General features: G+C 38.6%; 1 protein-coding gene across 1 annotated transcript in view; it reads right to left on the bottom strand.

Annotated features, from left to right (window-relative positions):
* LOC138054244 (uncharacterized) overlaps positions 1–20000 on the bottom strand; it is a 28368-nt gene that overhangs the window by 7653 nt on the left and 715 nt on the right. The window contains exons 2-9 of the mRNA XM_068900732.1: positions 14538–14866; positions 13998–14139; positions 12282–12610; positions 11742–11883; positions 10016–10344; positions 9476–9617; positions 7752–8080; positions 7210–7351 (exon numbers count right to left, since the gene is read on the bottom strand). Coding sequence (XP_068756833.1) covers positions 7210–7351; positions 7752–8080; positions 9476–9617; positions 10016–10344; positions 11742–11883; positions 12282–12610; positions 13998–14139; positions 14538–14866 — 1884 coding nt within the window. The remainder of the gene's footprint in view (positions 1–7209; positions 7352–7751; positions 8081–9475; positions 9618–10015; positions 10345–11741; positions 11884–12281; positions 12611–13997; positions 14140–14537; positions 14867–20000) is intronic.

Below are 20000 nucleotides of genomic sequence, written 5' to 3'. Positions count from 1 at the left end.
AATCAAAACTCTCGAATTGCATTATCAAATGATCCAGTTTTTTAAAATAATATTATATATGTAATTATGACGACATCAATATCCTCACCTGTGAATGATAACAGTACCTTATAAAATTCATTAATAATTCATGTTGGGAAAACAAAAGAAATGTTTGATTAATCAATATCTGCATATTATGATACAGAATAGACCTAATCGCGGCTAACTCAATATTGTACCCAATTCAAACCCTTTGGGAATAAAACGCTTTGTTCCAGGTATTTCCATATCATTTAAATATGAATGCTTCATTATCATGCAAATACAATACACAAAGAACCTTAATCCCGGGGGATTTGAATTGGGTGCAACATTAGGGCAGTTTATACGAGAGAAAATAAGCCACGGCTAACTCTGGCCGCGGCCTACGTAAGCCGAGAACACCCCGTATAAATGGTACAAAATCTACGTTCACGGCTTTCTCAAGCCGCGGCTTATCCTGGCCACGGAATTTATACTCCTATAAATGGCTCCTTTCGCGGCTTACGTAGGCCGCGGCCAGAGTTAGCCGCGGCTTATTTTCTTTCGTATAAACGGCCCTATTGAGTTAGCCGATTAGGTCTATTCTCTTCACTTACATAAACGTTTCTTTCGATTTTCTCTGTTAAAGTGTCTTGAAACATCAAAAATACGTAGTGTACATTAATACTTTAATAAGTCATAAAAAACAATTTTCGCGTCAGATCTACCGCTCATATTGTATATGTTACATATTCATCTTGCACGACGAAGATATGAAATTTCATGAACAAGAAACTGAATCCCGGTATATCACCGATATCTATACATGATAAAAAAATTCTTATCATCATCATCATCATCATCATTTTATTTCAATGTTTAAATTTAACAAATTGAAGAAATACACAGCCTGCATATAGCAAAGACAATCGAGGCGGGCTATGTAACTTACAATCAAATTTAGCAAATTAGGTTAATATTAAAACAGGTAAAGAAACAAAGAAATAAAATAAAAATAAAATAAATAGGTATAACGGGTGTTTCAAAAGTTCATTTTGATATTTTGCTGGCTTATATTTTGATAATTACTATAACTACCTCTTGGAAAGTATGTTGTTCCTTATTGATTCTACATCGAATAACTTAAATATTAGTAACCAAAATGGCCTCTTATTTTTCTATGATATTTTCTAAGCGGCGGGGCAGAATAACGCGTGAAATCCTGAAGCGTGTCGAGAGTTGGCATTTTTTCGCCTGAACCGTAGTCGACTTCTCAGCTAGTGCAAATCAGGCGAGTTTGCCGGCAAGTCGTCCATGGGTATAAAAGTTTGGCAAATTCTTCTGACTCCATGTCTGATCCGCCTTTAAAGTGTGGGCCGGCGCTCTGTCCTGTACAAAGGTCATTGCCTTCTTTGAGCTAAACATGTGCAGCTGTCTTTTCGTCGGTCCGTCTGTAACCTGCCGCCTCGAGGTTAGTTAACGGTTTCACTTCTGTTTTCTAGAATTTCTTTGATTTACTAAGTGGAGGTCTGACCACTGGGTAAGACAGGGGCGTAGCTAGGATTTTTCAAAGGGGGGTCACATTCTCTCATACCCTAGGTACTTACTGGTCATCCACGATGCTTTTGGTGAAAGTGAAATATTTTCGGATGAGCAGCGAGTGCGGGGGGAGGGGGGCGACAAGCCTATAAAGTAGCTGCATACTATCGATCTCAGACGTCCTTGGACAAGGGCGACATAGGCATTGATTTCAGTCTGCGGTTAACAAAATTTGATCACGTGACAACACTCTTGTGTCTCTGTGGTTTCGATAGAAAACAACCCTCACGGGCACCCCAGGACCCCCCTGGCTACTCCACTGTAAGATGTGTAACTTCGTCAGACCACAACCCGACATTTGTCGAAGGCTACGGCAACGACAGCGCCAAAAAGCAGTAATATTATTGGTTAAACGAACCAAAATGATCGTGCTGCACGTGCGTCACGCATTTTTGTACATTTCTCTTCCGTACTTGTCAAAACTACTACGTGAAATGACCAAATTTAAGGTTTTGACGACAACGTGGACAAATTACAGTGAATCTTTCAGTCTCACTCTTTACTTCAAATCCGTCCATATGAATCCATTTACAGGACACTTCGCCCCATATTGTATAATATAAACAAAATGGAATAATCATGAAATACTTAGAATAGCTCAAAGTTATATTTTGAAGTGACGTTTTCGTCGCCGTAGCCGTCGTGATTTGTTTCAACTGGTATGCCGGGGAAACGTCGTAATCCTGAGAGCCCCATACGATGTGGTTTTCTGGATTCGGGTAACGAACTAGATACTTACGACACTCATCTGTAAATAAGAAGTTCTCCCAATCCTCTGCCATGAGCTTGGAGTATTTCCTGGAAAAATTCAAACGAGGCCTTCTTTGCTTCTCACTTGACTGTGGTATCTTCTTTCGCTTGAAGGCTTTCCACCCTTTCTTGGTCAAGCTCCATAACTTTGTGCTCGAAACGTTGATATTGTGATGTTGAACTTTTTGGGCAATCTTTCTTGTTGAATTATTACGCTTATACTTAGCTTTCGTGATTATATTTCTCGCATAGTTTGTCAAAACAGACGGCCGTCCACTCCTTGGTTTGCCCTCGAAGGACTTCCTTTTTGACCACTTGTTCATCCATCGTTCGGTCTTTTTAAACAGTTTGGCAATTTCTTTGACTGAATGGCCAGATGACCGTAAAATAGGTGCCTGAGCTCTAGCACAAACGGTGACTGTGATTTCCGTGAAAGAGCAGAGAAAATCCAAAACAAAGGAAATAAATTCGAAAACAGGCAATATGCGGGGAAAATATGGCGGGACAAAGCACGCGCGCTTGCACAGTGGGAGCGATATTTCAAAAGTATTGTCATGTATTCAAATCTTAGAATTGAAATTCCTTTGAACAATTATTTAGATAAATTTACTCACTGAATCAGTTTCAATTTGCCTAAAATTACATTAAATTTTTGCGACAAAATGCAATTTTCAATCGGAAAGAACTTTTGAAACACCCTGTAAACACACATTCACAGATAGCTAGCATTTACATACATAGAGCAAGAACCTATAAGACGACATGAAACACAAGGAAGTAATAATGATAACTAGGGTGTGATTAATGATAACTAGTAATTTTTAAAAATAACGTTGAGACATCAACATAATCATCCTCATTACCAAGCACCGCAAGTCAGGCTTCAGGCAATTCCATAGCTTAGCTCCCAAAATGGAAAGCGAATTAAGTCGAATACTCAGTCTTGATTTATTAACATGTAAGTTACCAACCTCAGAAAATCTATTGTTTTATGAATGAAGGCCGGTCGGATGAACAGGTGAAAGTATCACAGATATTCTGACGCACAGAATTAGTAGATATGTCGTGCATAAAAGAACATACTGTTTCAAAATAAAGCAGTTTGAGGGGTAAAACATTAGCGGAGACAAACGAAAGAATAGCATGAGATCTATTACCAGCCGATGAGCTTGTTTCTGTAAGATAAAGATCTTCCTCAAACAAACCTGTGCAGCTTGGCCCCAGGCAGCAATTCCATAGTAAGTAGATGGGAAAATCAGAGAACGGTAAATTTTGATTAAAGGGACAGAGCGCCTGAAACGTGCATTCAAAAACTCGTTTATAATTCATGAGCCTAACAGCCTATCAAAACACCGATAAAACGTCACGTGTATGAGTTTTACATCCTGATAAAACACTCTTCGTTAGTATTCTTTATGTAAAGAATACTAATAAGGCATAACTTGTTTTTCTTGTATGCTAATACTCACCTCACAATTTGAACCATTGTTTTGAGTTCAGAGGGACACGCTCTTTGTGGAATGTTTTTGAAGCCGTTCAAAAACCTCGCAGCGCGTGTTTTAACGGGTCTAAAACACTCGGCTACGCCTAGTGTTTTTAAACCCCGATAAAACACTGCTGCTCGTTTTTTAAACGTTATACATAATTCTAATAACTCTGCTAATTTTAGAGGCAATATAATCAGTATGATCTTTTCAGGTCAAGTTTTTATCGATGAGCATTCCCAGGAACTTTACATAATCTTTACATTCAAGAGAAATATCACTATTAATCTGATCACTGTCACTATCACTATCACTATTAATCTGATAGTTAACCCTCTTTTGTGATGGCCTAAAAATGTCGGACAAATTTGATTTTTTTGCATTTACGGTCAGCCTATTTACCTTTAACCAGTCAGACGTTGTGCAATTCGGTGTTCACTACGCTTTCTAGTGACTTCAAATCCTTGTCATCATACAGCAGGTTTGTATCATCAGCAAATAAATAAAAAGAAAGCTTCTCAGAAGAATTATAAATATCGTTGATTTAAATCAAGAAAAGTAAAAGGCCTAGAACCGAGAACTGGGCCTAGAACTGTTGTTAATATCAGATGGACAAAGAATCCCTTACAATAAAGATGAATTCACCAGTAATGAAAGCTTAATTAAGCATATTCTTTAGAAAATACACAAATTTAGTAGCACTTTATCGTCTAGTACCTTGCCAAGGGAACAAAAGAAACCGTTAATTTAACAACACGTCTTAAAGTGGCTATCACCAATTTTTTATCTTTTAGAGCAAAAGTTTAATGGTACGTCGATAAAATTGTTCAAAAATCATTCAAGGGTTCCTCGTCGTTATTGATTTTTTGGGACATTAAAGTCCGGGAACCCAGATTTGATCCAGCGCGAAGGGGGACTGGGACCTGTGACGTAGAAGGAGTAAGTTGTAGGTTTGTTGGTTGTGAAATGCTGGTGAAATGTTAGTGGACGGAGTTTCAAACACTATCCTTTAATACAAAAGGGAACTTATGCTGTCACTTACCGTGTCAGTAGTATAGCGCGTGAGTGCGAAGTGAGTTACTCCTGCTACGTCGTCAGCCCAGGACTTCGTCGCTCGGTCAAAACGGCACAGGAATCCGAAAAAATGCTTTTTAATGCGTTTAAGCCTTGAAAAAAAATGTCTGGAACTGTAAAAACTGTTTTCAAACTGTGGATAAATTACTGCACAAGAGAGCTGAACTGAGCTGTCCTTCTTCTTCTGATGTGGATCGATTGAGCCAAGAGATTCGCAGATTTCTTTAATAGCAAAATATCCGTAATAACCTCTCTAGTGATGCTTGCGATGCGGCACCTTTCCTCTCAGACTCAGTCCACTGCCCTTTCCAGTTGACCAGCTTTGAATAGGTGTTGGTTGAACAAGAGAACCATCTTATCAAGACTGGTTCTATAAAGTAGTGCTTTCGATTCATTTCCTGTGTGTGTGCTCAAATTCTGCCTTTTTGACCTTATGCCGGCGATTACTAAAATGATCAATCTTTCGTTGGACACAGGAACTGTTGAGGATGTTCTCAAGGAAGCGCTGTTGATCCCTTTATTGAAGAAGGTGAATTCTGACCTTGCAATTGAGGTTTTTAGTAATTTTCGACCGATTTCGAATCTAACGTTTACTTCCAAATTAATTGAAAAGGCTGCTGCTCATTAGTTAACTAGCTATACTTTAAATAACGATCTAAGTGAAGTTTTCAAGTCTGCATACAAGAAATTGCATAGTACTAAAACAACTTTGCTTAGAGTTCAAAATGATATCCTGCCAGCTGTTGATAGTCGCCACTCTGTTCTCCTTGTTTTGTTACATCTATCTGCATACCATTGATCATTCTATTCTTTTGTAGCGATTGTCACATCGTTTCGGTATTAAGAGCAAAGCACTTTCCTGATTTAAATGTCAACTCACTAATAGAAAGCAGTTTGTGATGGTTCGGGATGGAAAGTCCACTAGTCGAGATCTTTTTTGTGGTGTACCTCAAGGCTCAGTCTTAGGACCTATTTTGTATTAACTGTACACGTCACCGTTGCCGGACATAGGTAGATTTCACGGGAGGTGTTTTCTCTTCTACACGCAAATTTATCTTTCATTTGAGTCATCGTCGAGGGTTGACAAACTTTCTGCTCTTTCCTGCATTGAGGCCTGCATTAGTGATATAAATAAGTGGATGCTATCTAATAAGCTTAAGCTTAATAATAGTAAAACGGAGGTGCTAGTCATTGGAGCGCCACACTGCCCTCGCCAACAGTTTGATCTCAGTTTACTTGTTGGCGATGAGCATGTAGTATCTACTTCATCCGCGAAAAATTTGGACACTGTCCTCGATGACAACATGACACTTGAGTCTCACGACGCTGCTATTTGTAAATCTGCTTTTTTTTCACATTAGGAATATTGCTAGAATTAAGCGATATTTGTCTCAAGTGAATGTTGAGACTCTAATTCACGCGTTTGTTACTTGTAAGTTGGACCACTGTAATTCGCTACTTATTGGCTTCACCTTCAGAATTGTGCTGCTTGGTTGGTTGTTGGTGGTCGTAAATACGACTCAGTTACGTCATTGTTACGTCAGCTTCATTGGCTACCGATTGAGAAGCATATAGTTTTCAGGATAAATTGCTCCCAACCTATAATGCTCTGCAATGATTTAGCTTCCCTGTATACATGTATGTGTGATAGGCTTGAGCTTCGTATTCCTACTGGCAAGCTTCGATCATCTGATAATCATGTTTTAAATGTTCCTCGGTACAATCTCAAGAGTTATGGTAGTAGAGCTTTTTCCGTTGCAGCTCCTAAATTATAGAATAATTTGCCACTAGATATAAGCCCTAATGTGAATGTGTGCATGTTTAAATCTAAGCTTAAGAACTTATTTGTTCAAGTATATAGTTATTATTGACATGTTTTTTTTTAGTTCTAGTTTTTACCAGCATTTCTTATAAATTTTACTGTTTTGATTTTGATTTTTATTGTTGTAAAGCGCCTTTGGACATTGGATAAAGGCGCTACATAAATGCCTACTTAATATTATTATTTCTTTGAATTAACCAACTATACAATTTTGTCCCATTCCTATAAAATAAATTTCAAATACACTAAATATATCCACAATCTAGAATACAAGAAAGGTCATCACTAGATAGTAGGCCAAGTTGTCTCCCCCACACATCCCACTTGTTGAAAGATGTTCAAAAATTCAGATTACTTTCAAAAAGACTCTTAAACATTTTGGAGGGGTAATTCCACTTAACTTCGAATTAATTCATCTTTTCATTTAGTTTATTGTAGACTGGATGGAAAGAGTGAAAAAAAATATATCATGATTACCTTGTTTGCAGCCATAGACTTCCACTCTCATTGATATGTGGTTGTGCCAAGTGACCGGTTGGAATCGGATGTAACGCGCCTGGATTGGTGGGTTTAATTTGTGATAGATGATTGAATTTTGATCGCTATTTGCAATAAATTCCTAAATGGAAAAAAATAATACAAAATAATGATGATGCGAAGACCAACAATTTTTGTTTATTGGATAAAGAGTTCATGATCCATAGCACAACCAATGAGGGATACAAGGAAGAAAGTCCACCGCGTGTTGATAATGTACACACGACATCCAATCAATAATAATTAAAAGTTTGGCTAAGAGATTTAAAAAATGAACGAAAATCTCTTTGGTAGGAAAGTTTAAATGGGCAACGGAAACATCCAACCGGCACGGTAAGAACGTCAGGCAGCTTAATAATTTTGTTTATTCAAAGAACTAGTTCTAAAATTAATAGGAAAAGGCAAAGATAGATTGTTAAAACCGCAACTGTTAATTTCTTCAAAGCAGGTCATGACGAATTGCCTATCGTCTCACAGGTTACCTTGTCAACGGTCTGTCCTTGTTCCTTGTAGTATCGGAAGGTAACTCCTTTGTTACTGTATTGCAGTTTGTACTTTGTAACCCACTGGTTGAGCTGATTTCTTCCTTGTGACGCTACAGCTCTCACTTCATAGTCCAATGTTCGCAGATCAATCTGCAACCATTGATTCTCATCGTTTTTCTTTGCAGACCAGGCACCTTGCTTTATTCCTGACTTTTGGAAGTTAAGTCTTCCCTGGATGGCGGCGTGATTTAGATCCAACTCAGAAGACGCTTTTATTTGCGCATCTTTGATTGCACCAAATTCCATGCCAAGAGGTTGTTGACATTCTGGTTTTTAAATTGGAATAAAATGTTGTGGTAAGAAGCCCTCTTCGCATGTCCACATTCGTTAACAACGACACAGCCACTTCGTAACAACCTTAGTAAGAATGCCACTAACTTTAAATACATAACAATATATAGACAGCACACGAATAGTGGAAAGCTTACATTGTTCATTGAATGGAATTGACTTATCTCTATTTACATCAACCAACCGAAAGAGGTGATTGTTTTATTATGAAAATATTCAGATCATGGAAAAAAATTGAATTGAAGTCGCCAGTTTCAACTAAAATCAAAACGACTTAAAGAGCGAACAATTTGCCTATTCTTCGTGAAAGGGTTTCCTACCGATCAAACTGAAACATTGTTTGCCCAAGTGCATTCTTTATCGTCATCTTTACATGTAATAAATGAGCAGGTAGGCTATGTTTTGTTTTGGATTGGTTTTGTCGGTTTTTGTTGTTGTAGACACCCATTTAAAAGAAACATTGCATTAGGAACTTCACGCCTCAATTTTTATAGTTATAGAGAGGGGACTTTCCCTGAGCGGACTGTGTCCTACGTTCCTAAGATCAGTTATTTATGCAACAGAATGCTAATGCTGCAATCTGCTTTGGTAGTCGACTCGCACAAAATAGTCTCCCCTGTAAGCCTACGTGATTTAGATGTCACTCTGAAGAGGCACTCATTGATGTCATCGCACCAATTTGCACACCTAGGGCACTCTGGCAATTGCAGCTGTGTGTCTAACTCATTTACTTTTACGTGGGATGCCACAAGCAGACTACTCCTGAAATTCAACCCTCTTCGCCTTAACCGCAGTTGCAACAGGTTGCAACCCACGTGCTTGTTCTCATCTTAAAAGTTAAGACTTTTTAACTAGGGTTACTGCTTAGAGAGGTGGCCTTATAGCTTATTTCATTTCGTAAATAAAAGAGAGGCGATATAGTAGTATTTAAAAACGTTTCGCCACCTGAACCTTGTTCGTAATCTACTTTGTTTAACCTCTTACTTTGGAGGTTTTTCCATTTACCTGGCCCGCACTAAGGCCAAATTAAAAAATAATAATAATAATAATCACGAATGAGGTTCAAGGTATACCGAAAAGCATACAGAGGAATCAGAGGAGCCAAAAACTATATTTTAAACTACGACACCATGGATATCAAGTGGTGGAATAATACTTATCTTCAGCTAATCTTTGCATATAAATATTGACCACGACCTTTCCTAACACCAAAATGTTCAGCTATCTACATAAATGCCCTGTTTTTACTTTCAAAAAGACCCTTAAACATTTTGGAGGGGCAATTCCACTTAACTTCGGATTAATTCATCTTTTCATTTAGTTTATTGTAGACTGGATAAAAAGAGTGAAAAAAATTATATCATGATTACCTTGGTTGCAGCCATAGACTTCCACTCTCATTGATATGTGGCTGTGCCAAGTGACCGGTTGGAATCGGATGTAACGCGCCTGGATTGGTGGATTTAATTTGTGATAGATGATTGAATTTTGATCGCTATTTGCAATAAATTCCTAAATGGAAAAAAGTAACACAAAATAATGGTGATGCGAAGACCAACAATTTTTGTTTATTGGCTAAAGAGTTCATGATCCATGGCACAACCAACGAGGGATACAAGGAAGAAAGTCCACCGCGTGTTGATAATGTAAACACGACATCCAATCAATAATAATTAAAAGTTTGGCTAAGAGATTTAAAAAATGAACGAAGATCTCTTTGGTAGGGAAGTTTAAATGGGCAACGGAAACATCCACCCGGCACGGTTAGAACGTCAGGCAGCTTAATAATTTTGTTTATTCAAAGAACTAGTTCTAAAATTAATAGGAAAAGGCAAAGATAGATTGTTAAAACCGCAACTGTTAATTTCTTCAAAGCAGGTCATGACGAATTGCCTATCGTCACAGGTTACCTTGTCAACGGTCTGTCCTTGTTCCTTGTAGTATCGGAAGGTAACTCCATTGTTACTGTATTGCAGTTTGTACTTCGTAACCCACTGGTTGAACTGATTTCTCCCTTGTGACGCTACAGCTCTCACTTCATAGTCCAATGTTCGCAGATCAATCTGGAACCATTGATTCTCATCGTTTTTCTTTGCAGACCAGGCACCTTGCTTTATTCCTGACTTTTGGAAGTTAAGTCTTCCCTGGATGGCGGCGTGATTTAGATCCAACTCAGAAGACGCTTTTATTTGCGCATCTTTGATTGCACCAAATTCCATGCCAAGAGGTTGTTGACATTCTGGTTTTTAAATTGGAATAAAATGTTGTGGTGAGAAGCCCTCTTCGCATGTCCACATTCGTTAACAACAACACAGCCACTTCGTAACAACCTTAGAAAGAATGCCACTAACTTTGAATACGTAACAATATATAGACAGCACATGAATAGTGGAAAGCTTACATTGTTCATTGAATGGAATTAACTTATCTCTATTTACATCAACCAACCGAAAGAGGTGATTGTTTTATTATGAAAATATTCAGATCATGGAAAAAAATTGAATTGAAGTCGCCAGTTTCAACTAAAATCAAAACGACTTAAAGAGGGAACAATTTGCCTATTCTTCGTGAAAGGGTTTCCTACCGATCAAACTGAAACATTGTTTGCCCAAGTGCATTCTTTATCGTCATCTTTACATGTAATAAATGAGCAGGTAGGCTATGTTTTGTTTTGGATTGGTTTTGTCGGTTTTTGTTGTTGTAGACACCCATTTAAAAGAAACATTGCATTAGGAACTTTACGCCTCAATTTTTATAATTATAGAGAGGGGATTTTTCCTGAGCGGAATGTTTCCTACGTTCCTAAGATCAGTTATTTATGCAACAGCATGCTAATGCTGCAATCTGCTTTGATAGTCGACTCGCACAAAATAGTCTCCCCTGTAAGGCTACGTGATTTAGATGTCACTCTGAAGAGGCACTCATTGATGTCATCGCACCAATTTGCACACCTAGGGCACTCTGGCAATTGCAGCTGTGTGTCTAACTCATTTACTTTTACGTGGGATGCCACAAGCAGACTACTCCTGAAATTCAACCCTCTTAGCCTTAACCGCAGTTGCAACAGGTTGCAACCCACGTGCTTGTTCTCATCTTAAAAGTTAAGACTTTTTAACTAGGGTTACTGCTTAGAGAGGTTGCCTTATAGCTTATTTCATTTCGTAAATAAAAGAGAAGCGATATAGTACTATTTAAGAACGTTTCGCCACCTGAACCTTGTTCGTAATCTACTTTATTTAACTTCTTACCTTAGAGGTTTCTCCATTTACCGGGCCCGCACTAAGGCCAATTAAAATAATGATAATAATAATAATAATCACGAATGAGGTTCAAGGTATACGGAAAAGCATACAGAGGAATTAAAGGGACCAAAAACTATATTTTAAACTACGACACCATGGATATTAAGTGGTGGAATAATACTTATCTTCAGCTAATCTTTGCATATAAATATTGACCACGACCTTTCCTAACACCAAAATGTTCAGCTATCTACATAAATGCCCTGTTTTAACTTTCAAAAAGACCCTTAAACATTTTGGAGGGCAATTCCACAAAACTTCGAATTAATTCATCTTTTCATTTAGTTTATTGTAGACTGGATGGAAAGAGTGAAAAAAATTATATCGTGATTACCTTGTTTGCAGCCATAGACTTCCACTCTCATTGATATGTGGTTGTGCCAAGTGACCGGTCGGAATCGGATGCAACGCGCCTGGATTGGTGGGTTTAATTTGTGATAGATGATTGAATTTTGATCGCTATTTGCAATAAATTCCTAAATGGAAAAAAATAATACAAAATAATGATGATGCGAAGACCAACAATTTTTGTTTATTGGCTAAAGAGTTCATGATCCATAGCACAACCAATGAGGGATACAAGGAAGAAAGTCCACCGCGTGTTGATAATGTACACACGACATCCAATCAATAATAATTAAAAGTTTGGCTAAGAGATTTAAAAAATGAACGAAGATCTCTTTGGTAGGAAAGTTTAAATGGGCAACGGAAACATCCACCCGGCACGGTAAGAACGTCAGGCAGCTTAATAATTTTGTTTATTCAAAGAACTAGTTCTAAAATTAATAGAAAAAGGCAAAGATAGATTGTTAAAACCGCAACTGTTAATTTCTTCAAAGCAGGTCATGACGAATTGCCTATCGTCACAGGTTACCTTGTCAACGGTCTGTCCTTGTTCCTTGTAGTATCGGAAGGTAACTCCATTGTTACTGTATTGCAGTTTGTACTTTGTAACCCACTGGTTGAACTGATTTCTCCCTTGTGACGCTACAGCTCTCACTTCATAGTCCAATGTTCGCAGATCAATCTGCAACCATTGATTCTCATCGTTTTTCTTTGCAGACCAGGCACCTCGCGTTATTCCTGAATGTTGAAAGTTAAGTCTTCCCTGGATGGCGGCGTGATTTAGATCCCACTCAGAAGACGCTTTTATTTGCGCATCTTTGATTGCACCAAATTCCATGCCAAGAGGTTGTTGACATTCTAGTTTTTAAATTGGAATAAAATGTTGTGGTGAGAAGCCCTCTTCGCATGTCCACATTCGTTAACAACAACACAGCCACTTCGTAACAACCTTAGTAAGAATACCACTAACTTTAAATACGTAATAATATATAGACAGCACATGAATAGTGGAAAGCTTACATTGTTCATTGAATGGAATTAACTTATCTCTATTTACAGCAACCAACCGAAAGAGATGATTGTTTTATTAAGAAAATATTCAGATCATGGAAAAAAATTGAATTGAAGTCGCCAGTTTCAACTAAAATCTAAACGACTTAAAGAGCGAACAATTTGCCTATTCTTCGTGAAAGGGTTTCCTACCGATCAAACTGAAATATTGTTTGCCCAAGTGCATTCTTTATCGTCATCTTTACATGTAATAAATGAGGAGGTAGGCTATGTTTTGTTTTGGATTGGTTTTGTCGGTTTTTGTTGTTGTAGACACCCATTTAAAAGAAACATTGCATTAGGAACTTTACCTCTCAATTTTTATAGTTATAAAGAGGGGACTTTCCTCCAGGGGAATGTGTCCTACGTTCCTAAGATCAGTTATTAGTTTTATGCAACAGCATGCTAATGCTGCAATCTGCTTTGGTAGTCGACTCGCACAAAATAGTCTCCCCTGTAAGGCTACGTGATTTAGATGTCACTCTGAAGAGCCACTCATTGATGTCATCGCTTCAATTTGCACACCTATGGCACTCTGGCAATTGTAGCTGTGTGTCTAACTCATTTCCTTTTACGTGGGATGCCACAAGCAGACTACTCCTGAAATTCAACTCTTCGCCTTAACCGCAGTTGCAACAGGTTGCAACCAACGTGCTTGTTCTCATCTTAAAAGTTAAGACTTCTTAACTAGGGTTACTGCTTAGATAGGTGGCCTTATAGCTTATTTCATTTCGGAAATAAAAGAGAAGCGATATAGTAGTATTTAAAAACGTTTCGCCACCTGAACCTTGTTTGTAATCAACGTTATTTAACCTCTTACTTTGGAGGTTTTTTCCATTTATTATAGCCAATTAAAAAAAAAAAATAATAATAATCACGAATGAGGTTCAAGGTATACGGAAAAGCATACAGAGGAATTAGAGGGGCCAAAAACTATATTTTAAACTACGACACCATGGATATTAAGTGGTGGAATAATACTTATCTTCAGCTAATCTTTGCGTATAAATATTGACCACGACCTTTGGTAACACCAAAATGTTCAGCTATCTACATAAATGCCCTGTTTATACTTTCAAAAAGACCCTTAAACATTTTGGAGGGGCAATTCCACTTAACTTCAGATTAATTCATCTTTACATTTAGTTTATTGTAGACTGGATGGAAAGAGTGAAAAAAATTATATCATGATTACCTTGTTTGCAGCCATAGACTTCCACTCTCATTGATATGTGGTTGTGCCAAGTGACCGGTCGGAATCGGATGTAACGCGCCTGGATTGGTGGGTTTAATTTGTGATAGATGATTGAATTTTGATCGCTATTTGCAATAAATTCCTAAATGGAAAAAAATAATACAAAATAATGATGATGCGAAGACCAACAATTTTTGTTTATTGGCTAAAGAGTTCATGATCCATAGCACAACCAATGAGGGATACAAGGAAGAAAGTCCACCGCGTGTTGATAATGTAAACACGACATCCAATCAATAATAATTAAAAGTTTGGCTAAGAGATTTAAAAAATGAACGAAAATCTCTTTGGTAGGAAAGTTTAAATGGGCAACGGAAACATCCACCCGGCACGGTAAGAACGTCAGGCAGCCTAATAATTTTTTTTATTCAAAGAGCTAGTTCTAAAATTAACAGGAAAAGGCAAAGATAGATTGTTAAAACCGCAACTGTTAATTTCTTCAAAGCAGGTCATGACGAATTGCCTATCGTCGCTAGTTACCTGGTCAACGGTCTGTCCTTGTTCCTTGTAGTATCGGAAGGTAACTCCTTTGTTACTGTATTGCAGTTTGTACTTTGTAACCCACTGGTTGAACTGATTTCTCCCTTGTGACGCTACAGCTCTCACTTCATAGTCCAATGTTTGCAGATCAATCTGCAACCATTGATTCTCATCGTTTTTCTTTGCAGACCAGGCACCTCGCGTTATTCCTGACTTTTGAAAGTTAAGTCTTCCCTGGATGGCGGCGTGATTTAGATCCCACTCAGAAGACGCTTTTATTTGCGCATCTTTGATTGCACCAAATTCCATGCCAAGAGGTTGTTGACATTCTGGTTTTTAAATTGGAATAAAATGTTGTGGTGAGAAGCCCTCTTCGCATGTCCACATTCGTTAACAACAACACAGCCACTTCGTAACAACCTTAGTAAGAATGCCACTAACTTTACGTACGTAACAATATATAGACAGCACATGAATAGTGGAAAGCTTACATTGTTCATTGAATGGAATTAACTTATCTCTATTTACATCAACCAACCGAAAGAGGTGATTGTTTTATTCTGAAAATATTCAGATCATGGAAAAAAAATTGAATTGAAGTCGCCAGTTTCAACTAAAATCAAAACGACTTAAAGAGCGAACAATTTGCCTATTCTTCGTGAAAGGGTTTCCTACCGATCAAACTGAAACATTGTTTGCCCAAGTGCATTCTTTATCGTCATCTTTACATGTAATAAATGAGCAGGTAGGCTACATTTTTGGGCAAAAAGTAGAGAATTTACTGTACATGCTTCCATCGTTATATGAGCAACGTTTGCTCTTCTTTCGCTGTCTTTTTTGCGCCCCCCTTCCCCACAGACAATGTTGAAACATGCCAGGGATCGATGCACGGATCGTGCTTTTGGAGACGGTGAAAAATCAACATTGTAATGGGGGAAGGGGGAAAAGCACGAATTGTCCCGACAGTTTTGACCAGAATTGTATGTTTTGTTTTAGATTGGTTTTGTCGGCTTTTGTTGTTGTAGACACCCATTTAAAAGAAACATTCAGTGCATTAGGAACTTCACGCCTCAATTTTTATAGTTATAGAGAGGGGACTTTCCCCGAGCGGAATGTGTCCTACGTTCCTAAGATCAGTTATTAATTTTATGCAACAGCATGCCAATGCTGCAATCTGCTTTGGTAGTCGACTCGCACAAAATAGTCTCCCCTGTAAGGCTACGTGATTTAGATGTCACTCCGAAGAGGCACTCATTGATGTCATCGCTTCAATTTGCACACCTATGGCACTCTGGCAATTGCAGCTGTGTGTCTAACTCATTTACTTTTACGTGGGATGCCACAAGCAGACTACTCCTGAAATTCAACCCTCTTAGCCTTAACCGCAGTTGCAACAGGTTGTAACCCACGTGCTTGTTCTCATCTTAAAAGTTAAGACTTTTTAACTAGGGTTACTGCTTAGATAGGTGGCCTTATATTTGATTTCATTTCGTAAATAAAAGAGAAGCGATATAGTAGTTTTTCGAAGAAGTGGCACATTTCCTCTGATTTGCTGGAAAAATCGGAGTCATCACTACATAGACGTCGAAGTCTAAGAAATTGAGAATAAGGAATGGAGTTCTTGACATGTGATGGATGTGACGATGAATACAACAAATAACTGTGTGAATCTGTAGGTTTATAGTGCACACTAGTACATAGCACGTTGCCACTAATAGAAACTTTGATATCTAGGAAAGCCAATGAAATTTCCGAAGTTTTCCAGGTATATTTAAGAGCCCGATGAAAAGAGTTGATGGAGGTTATAAATTGATCGAGTTCTTCTCTGCTGGATGAAATAGCGCCGATGCAGTCGTCGATGTAGCGGCCGTAGAGTTCAGGTTTGGGAACGTTGTATTGATTAAAAAATTGGTGTTGAACATATCGTACAAAAAGATTGGCCTAGCTAGGACTCATTCTTGTGCCCATCGCTACACCATTAATTTGTTTGTAATAGTTGCCGGCGAATGAAAAACAGTTAAGTGTTAAAACTAGTTCGGCAAGGCGGAGGAGCGTTTCCGAGCTAGGTTCTTTGACAGTGCGTTGATCGAAAAAGTGTTTAAGTGCTTGAAGACCTTCGCTATTAGGAATGACTGTGTATAGAGATGTAATGTCCATGGTGAAAATAAGTTTGTCTTGACCGGAGAAATTGCAATCGCGGAAAATTTGTAGTGCGCGTGTACTGTCTTTAATGTATGACGGCAAAGATTTGACGATAGGCGTCATAATCCTGTCTAAGTAGCTAGAAACGAGTTCGGTGGGGCAACTACAGGCAGAAACGATAGGGCAACCTGGGTTGTTGGGTTTGTGAATTTTAGGCAAGAAGTAAATGCACGAAGTTCTAGGGGTGTTGATGATGAGATTAGTGGCAGTGTCCGGTAATTCTTGATTAACTATAAGATTTTGAATGGTGTCTTTGACAAGTTTTTGATTTTTGGAAGTGAGATCTTTAGGGATTTTGGCATAAAACGAGGTATCCGAAAGTTGCCGCAAAGCTTCTTTTTGGTAAAGGTTGGACCGCCAAACAACTACCGCGCCGCCTTTGTCGGCCGATTTGACAACTATGTCGTTGCGTTTACTAAGATTTTTAAGCGCCGTTATAAGACAACGTAGGTATCGATAATAGCCATTAATTAACTTTAACATCATACAACTTGATACAAATCTTATACAAATCAAAACCAAGTATGAAAGAGAAGACAATTCAGTTTCCATTCGCTACTGCCAAACCTTGAATTTCGAAAAAGGAATTGGGGGAAGGGGGAAGACTTTAACTACCAAAAAAAAAATTGGTGATAAAGTGATAAAGCACTTTAACTTGTTTTAAAATGAGTCTGGATAACTATGTAGCTGTAAGTAATGCAAGCTTTGAAACACATGTAAAGGTTAGTGCCTCTAACAGCCAACTTATTTGTGAATGATGCTAAAACAAATTTTATTTTATATTTTTATAGCCTGACAGTAACTACAAAATTCTCAGTTATGATTTTAAAATTAAAACGTTACTCAGATGATTAAAAGGTAAAATACTGTGAGGGGGGGGGGGGGGGGGGAGTAGAAATACTCCTAGTCGCTTCATGCTAAAGAAAACGGGATAAGCTCCGGCCAAATAGGCCACTTGGATCGTAAGCAGACTTTACCTTACGTTAAATGTTCTCCAAGGTTTTTGTACACACCCTTACTTAGATATGCCTAGGGTGTGCATATTCATGGTTACAGGAGGAAATACTGAAATTATTGCACAGACTGAAATTGTTAGATAGTGACTTATCCACCGATATGCTTGTCCGAATGTGACAAAATATCAAGATTGTCAATTTCATGTGTCAACTATACATTTATAAATCAAGTTTGTCATATTCATATCAAATTGACATATGATTTATGTCAAACGATATGTCTATACATCAAGTTTTTCTTATATTCATATCAAGTTCGCAGGTATTCATTCATGTCAAAACAACTTTCCCTTACCAATGCAACTATGCCTATATCAAGCCGATTTTTTCATTTTTGATAAAAAAATTCATGTCAAGTTAACGTTAACATTTTTATAAATCAAGAAAGCCTGGTGCCGAGCATTTCAAAAAGGAAGCGGGAGTCTGAAAACTAGCCGTATAATAAACAACATAAGGTGGCCACGAATCTCTTCATTCCGGAACGCAGAAGAGTTCTTCGAAAACTGATCTTGTCTTTGTTCAAAATGTCCCGCAATGACGACCAAGCTATAAGTTCTTGTCGAGAAGAGTAGAGTAGAGCAGTACAAAGAAACTGTTCCAAGCTAGTATGATATCAACTGAAGGCATCCAGTCATCGAAACACGTCTTCACCACGTGACTCTCACTCTCAGCTATGACATTGAGCAGCTGATAAACGCCTTAAGACAAATCTTGTTGCGACTGGAAAGCCTGTACTGCCATAACAAGCAGGAAACTGACAACGAGTACAAAATAGCAGTACCGCAGATGCCACGTTGGATGACATGATTAGAGAAATTCTGTCTTCGGCTCCCAACAAAAAAATTACCGAGGACGGTATAGGGTTCTTGAAAAAAGTCCAAGTGACCCGGAAATATCCGTTCACGTGAACTACGCACCCTCTCTGAATTCTCCGTGGGGATTCCAAAGGATGGCCTCCTCTCAAGTCCAGATTGCCGGTATTCGGGATGAAAATACAACAACAATAAAAGTTTATTTAACCGTAGGATCCTTTTCACTAAAGAGTGGTCCTCTCAAGAGCCGTGTGCATTAACATTAACAAATATAATGCCCAGGAGTACCTAAAATCTGAAACTAAAAAATTACAATCATCGTTGAAATATCTTATGTTAAGTACTATAAAAGTATTTTCTAATTTGCAATAGCAGAATAAAACTATTTAAAGTAGTGAGACATGCTTAGCCTCTGCTAAGAAACCATTTTCCATGTTAAGCCTGGTTTCTACATGATCTACAACGCTCTGCGACGATCGGAAGCTGTCTGCGTCGGTCTTATCGCAGACTGCAAAACAGTCCTATTTTTTGCGAACGCAAGCGACACGGTAAAATAATATTCAAACGAAAGGTCTGGAGCGAGTGTAGAAACGGCGAGGGCGTGTGAGGCTCGCGCGCTTCACACGCGAGGATCACGCTTACGGCGCTTCGTGCCTTCCGAAAATGGAAGAAAACGACTGTTTTGCAGTCTAGTCTTATCGCAGATGATCGAACCACCGCATGTAAATGTTTCCATATAAAACTGACGCGATCGCAGACAAGCGTACCACTAATCCTCTGCAAAGTGAGAAGGAAAAGGCGCGTACTTACTTCAAGTCTGATTGGACGTGTTTCAAGGCGAACAATAGCGTGTCGCCGATAGGACACAGATCATCTCAGACACGCGTTTCCATTAACAATTGTCTTAGTCAGAAGTGTCGTAATGGTCAGGAAAGTAGAACTAAATTCAACTTTCCCGATTACCCAGACCGTGCGCCGCAGATCGCCTCAGACGCCGGGGGCAAATGTTTCCATATGTCTGCGACGTGCCCGCGACGTGGCGCAGACCTATAGGCGATCGTGTTCCAGACCGATCGCAGACCGATGCAGATCATATGGAAACCAGGCTTTAACGGCTCCCTTCCGGAAAGAGTAGACAGATTCAGTTATTGGAGGTAAAACATCATTGATTTTGTCTTCAGGTCGCAATATGGTCTTGTAAAAGCGACGACAAAGCTCTTCTCTGCGCTATTGGAGGGTGGGTAGTTTCAGATGAGCGAGTCGCTTTCGGTAGGACAGGCCAGGAAGCATGATCTTTGTAGCTCGTTTCTGTATTTGTTAGAGTTCGTCAAACAGGGCACTAGACAGTGAGGAGTGCCACACGGGACACGCATATTCAACAACAGGTCAAATAAAACAGCAGAAAACAAAACAAAGGTCTCTAGGAAGCACAC

Source organism: Montipora capricornis, chromosome 6, assembly GCF_036669925.1.
Source record: "Montipora capricornis isolate CH-2021 chromosome 6, ASM3666992v2, whole genome shotgun sequence".
NCBI classification, from domain to species: Eukaryota; Metazoa; Cnidaria; class Anthozoa; order Scleractinia; family Acroporidae; genus Montipora; species Montipora capricornis.
Note: the sequence above shows the minus strand (reverse complement) of the source record. Positions and strands in the feature narration are given on the sequence as shown.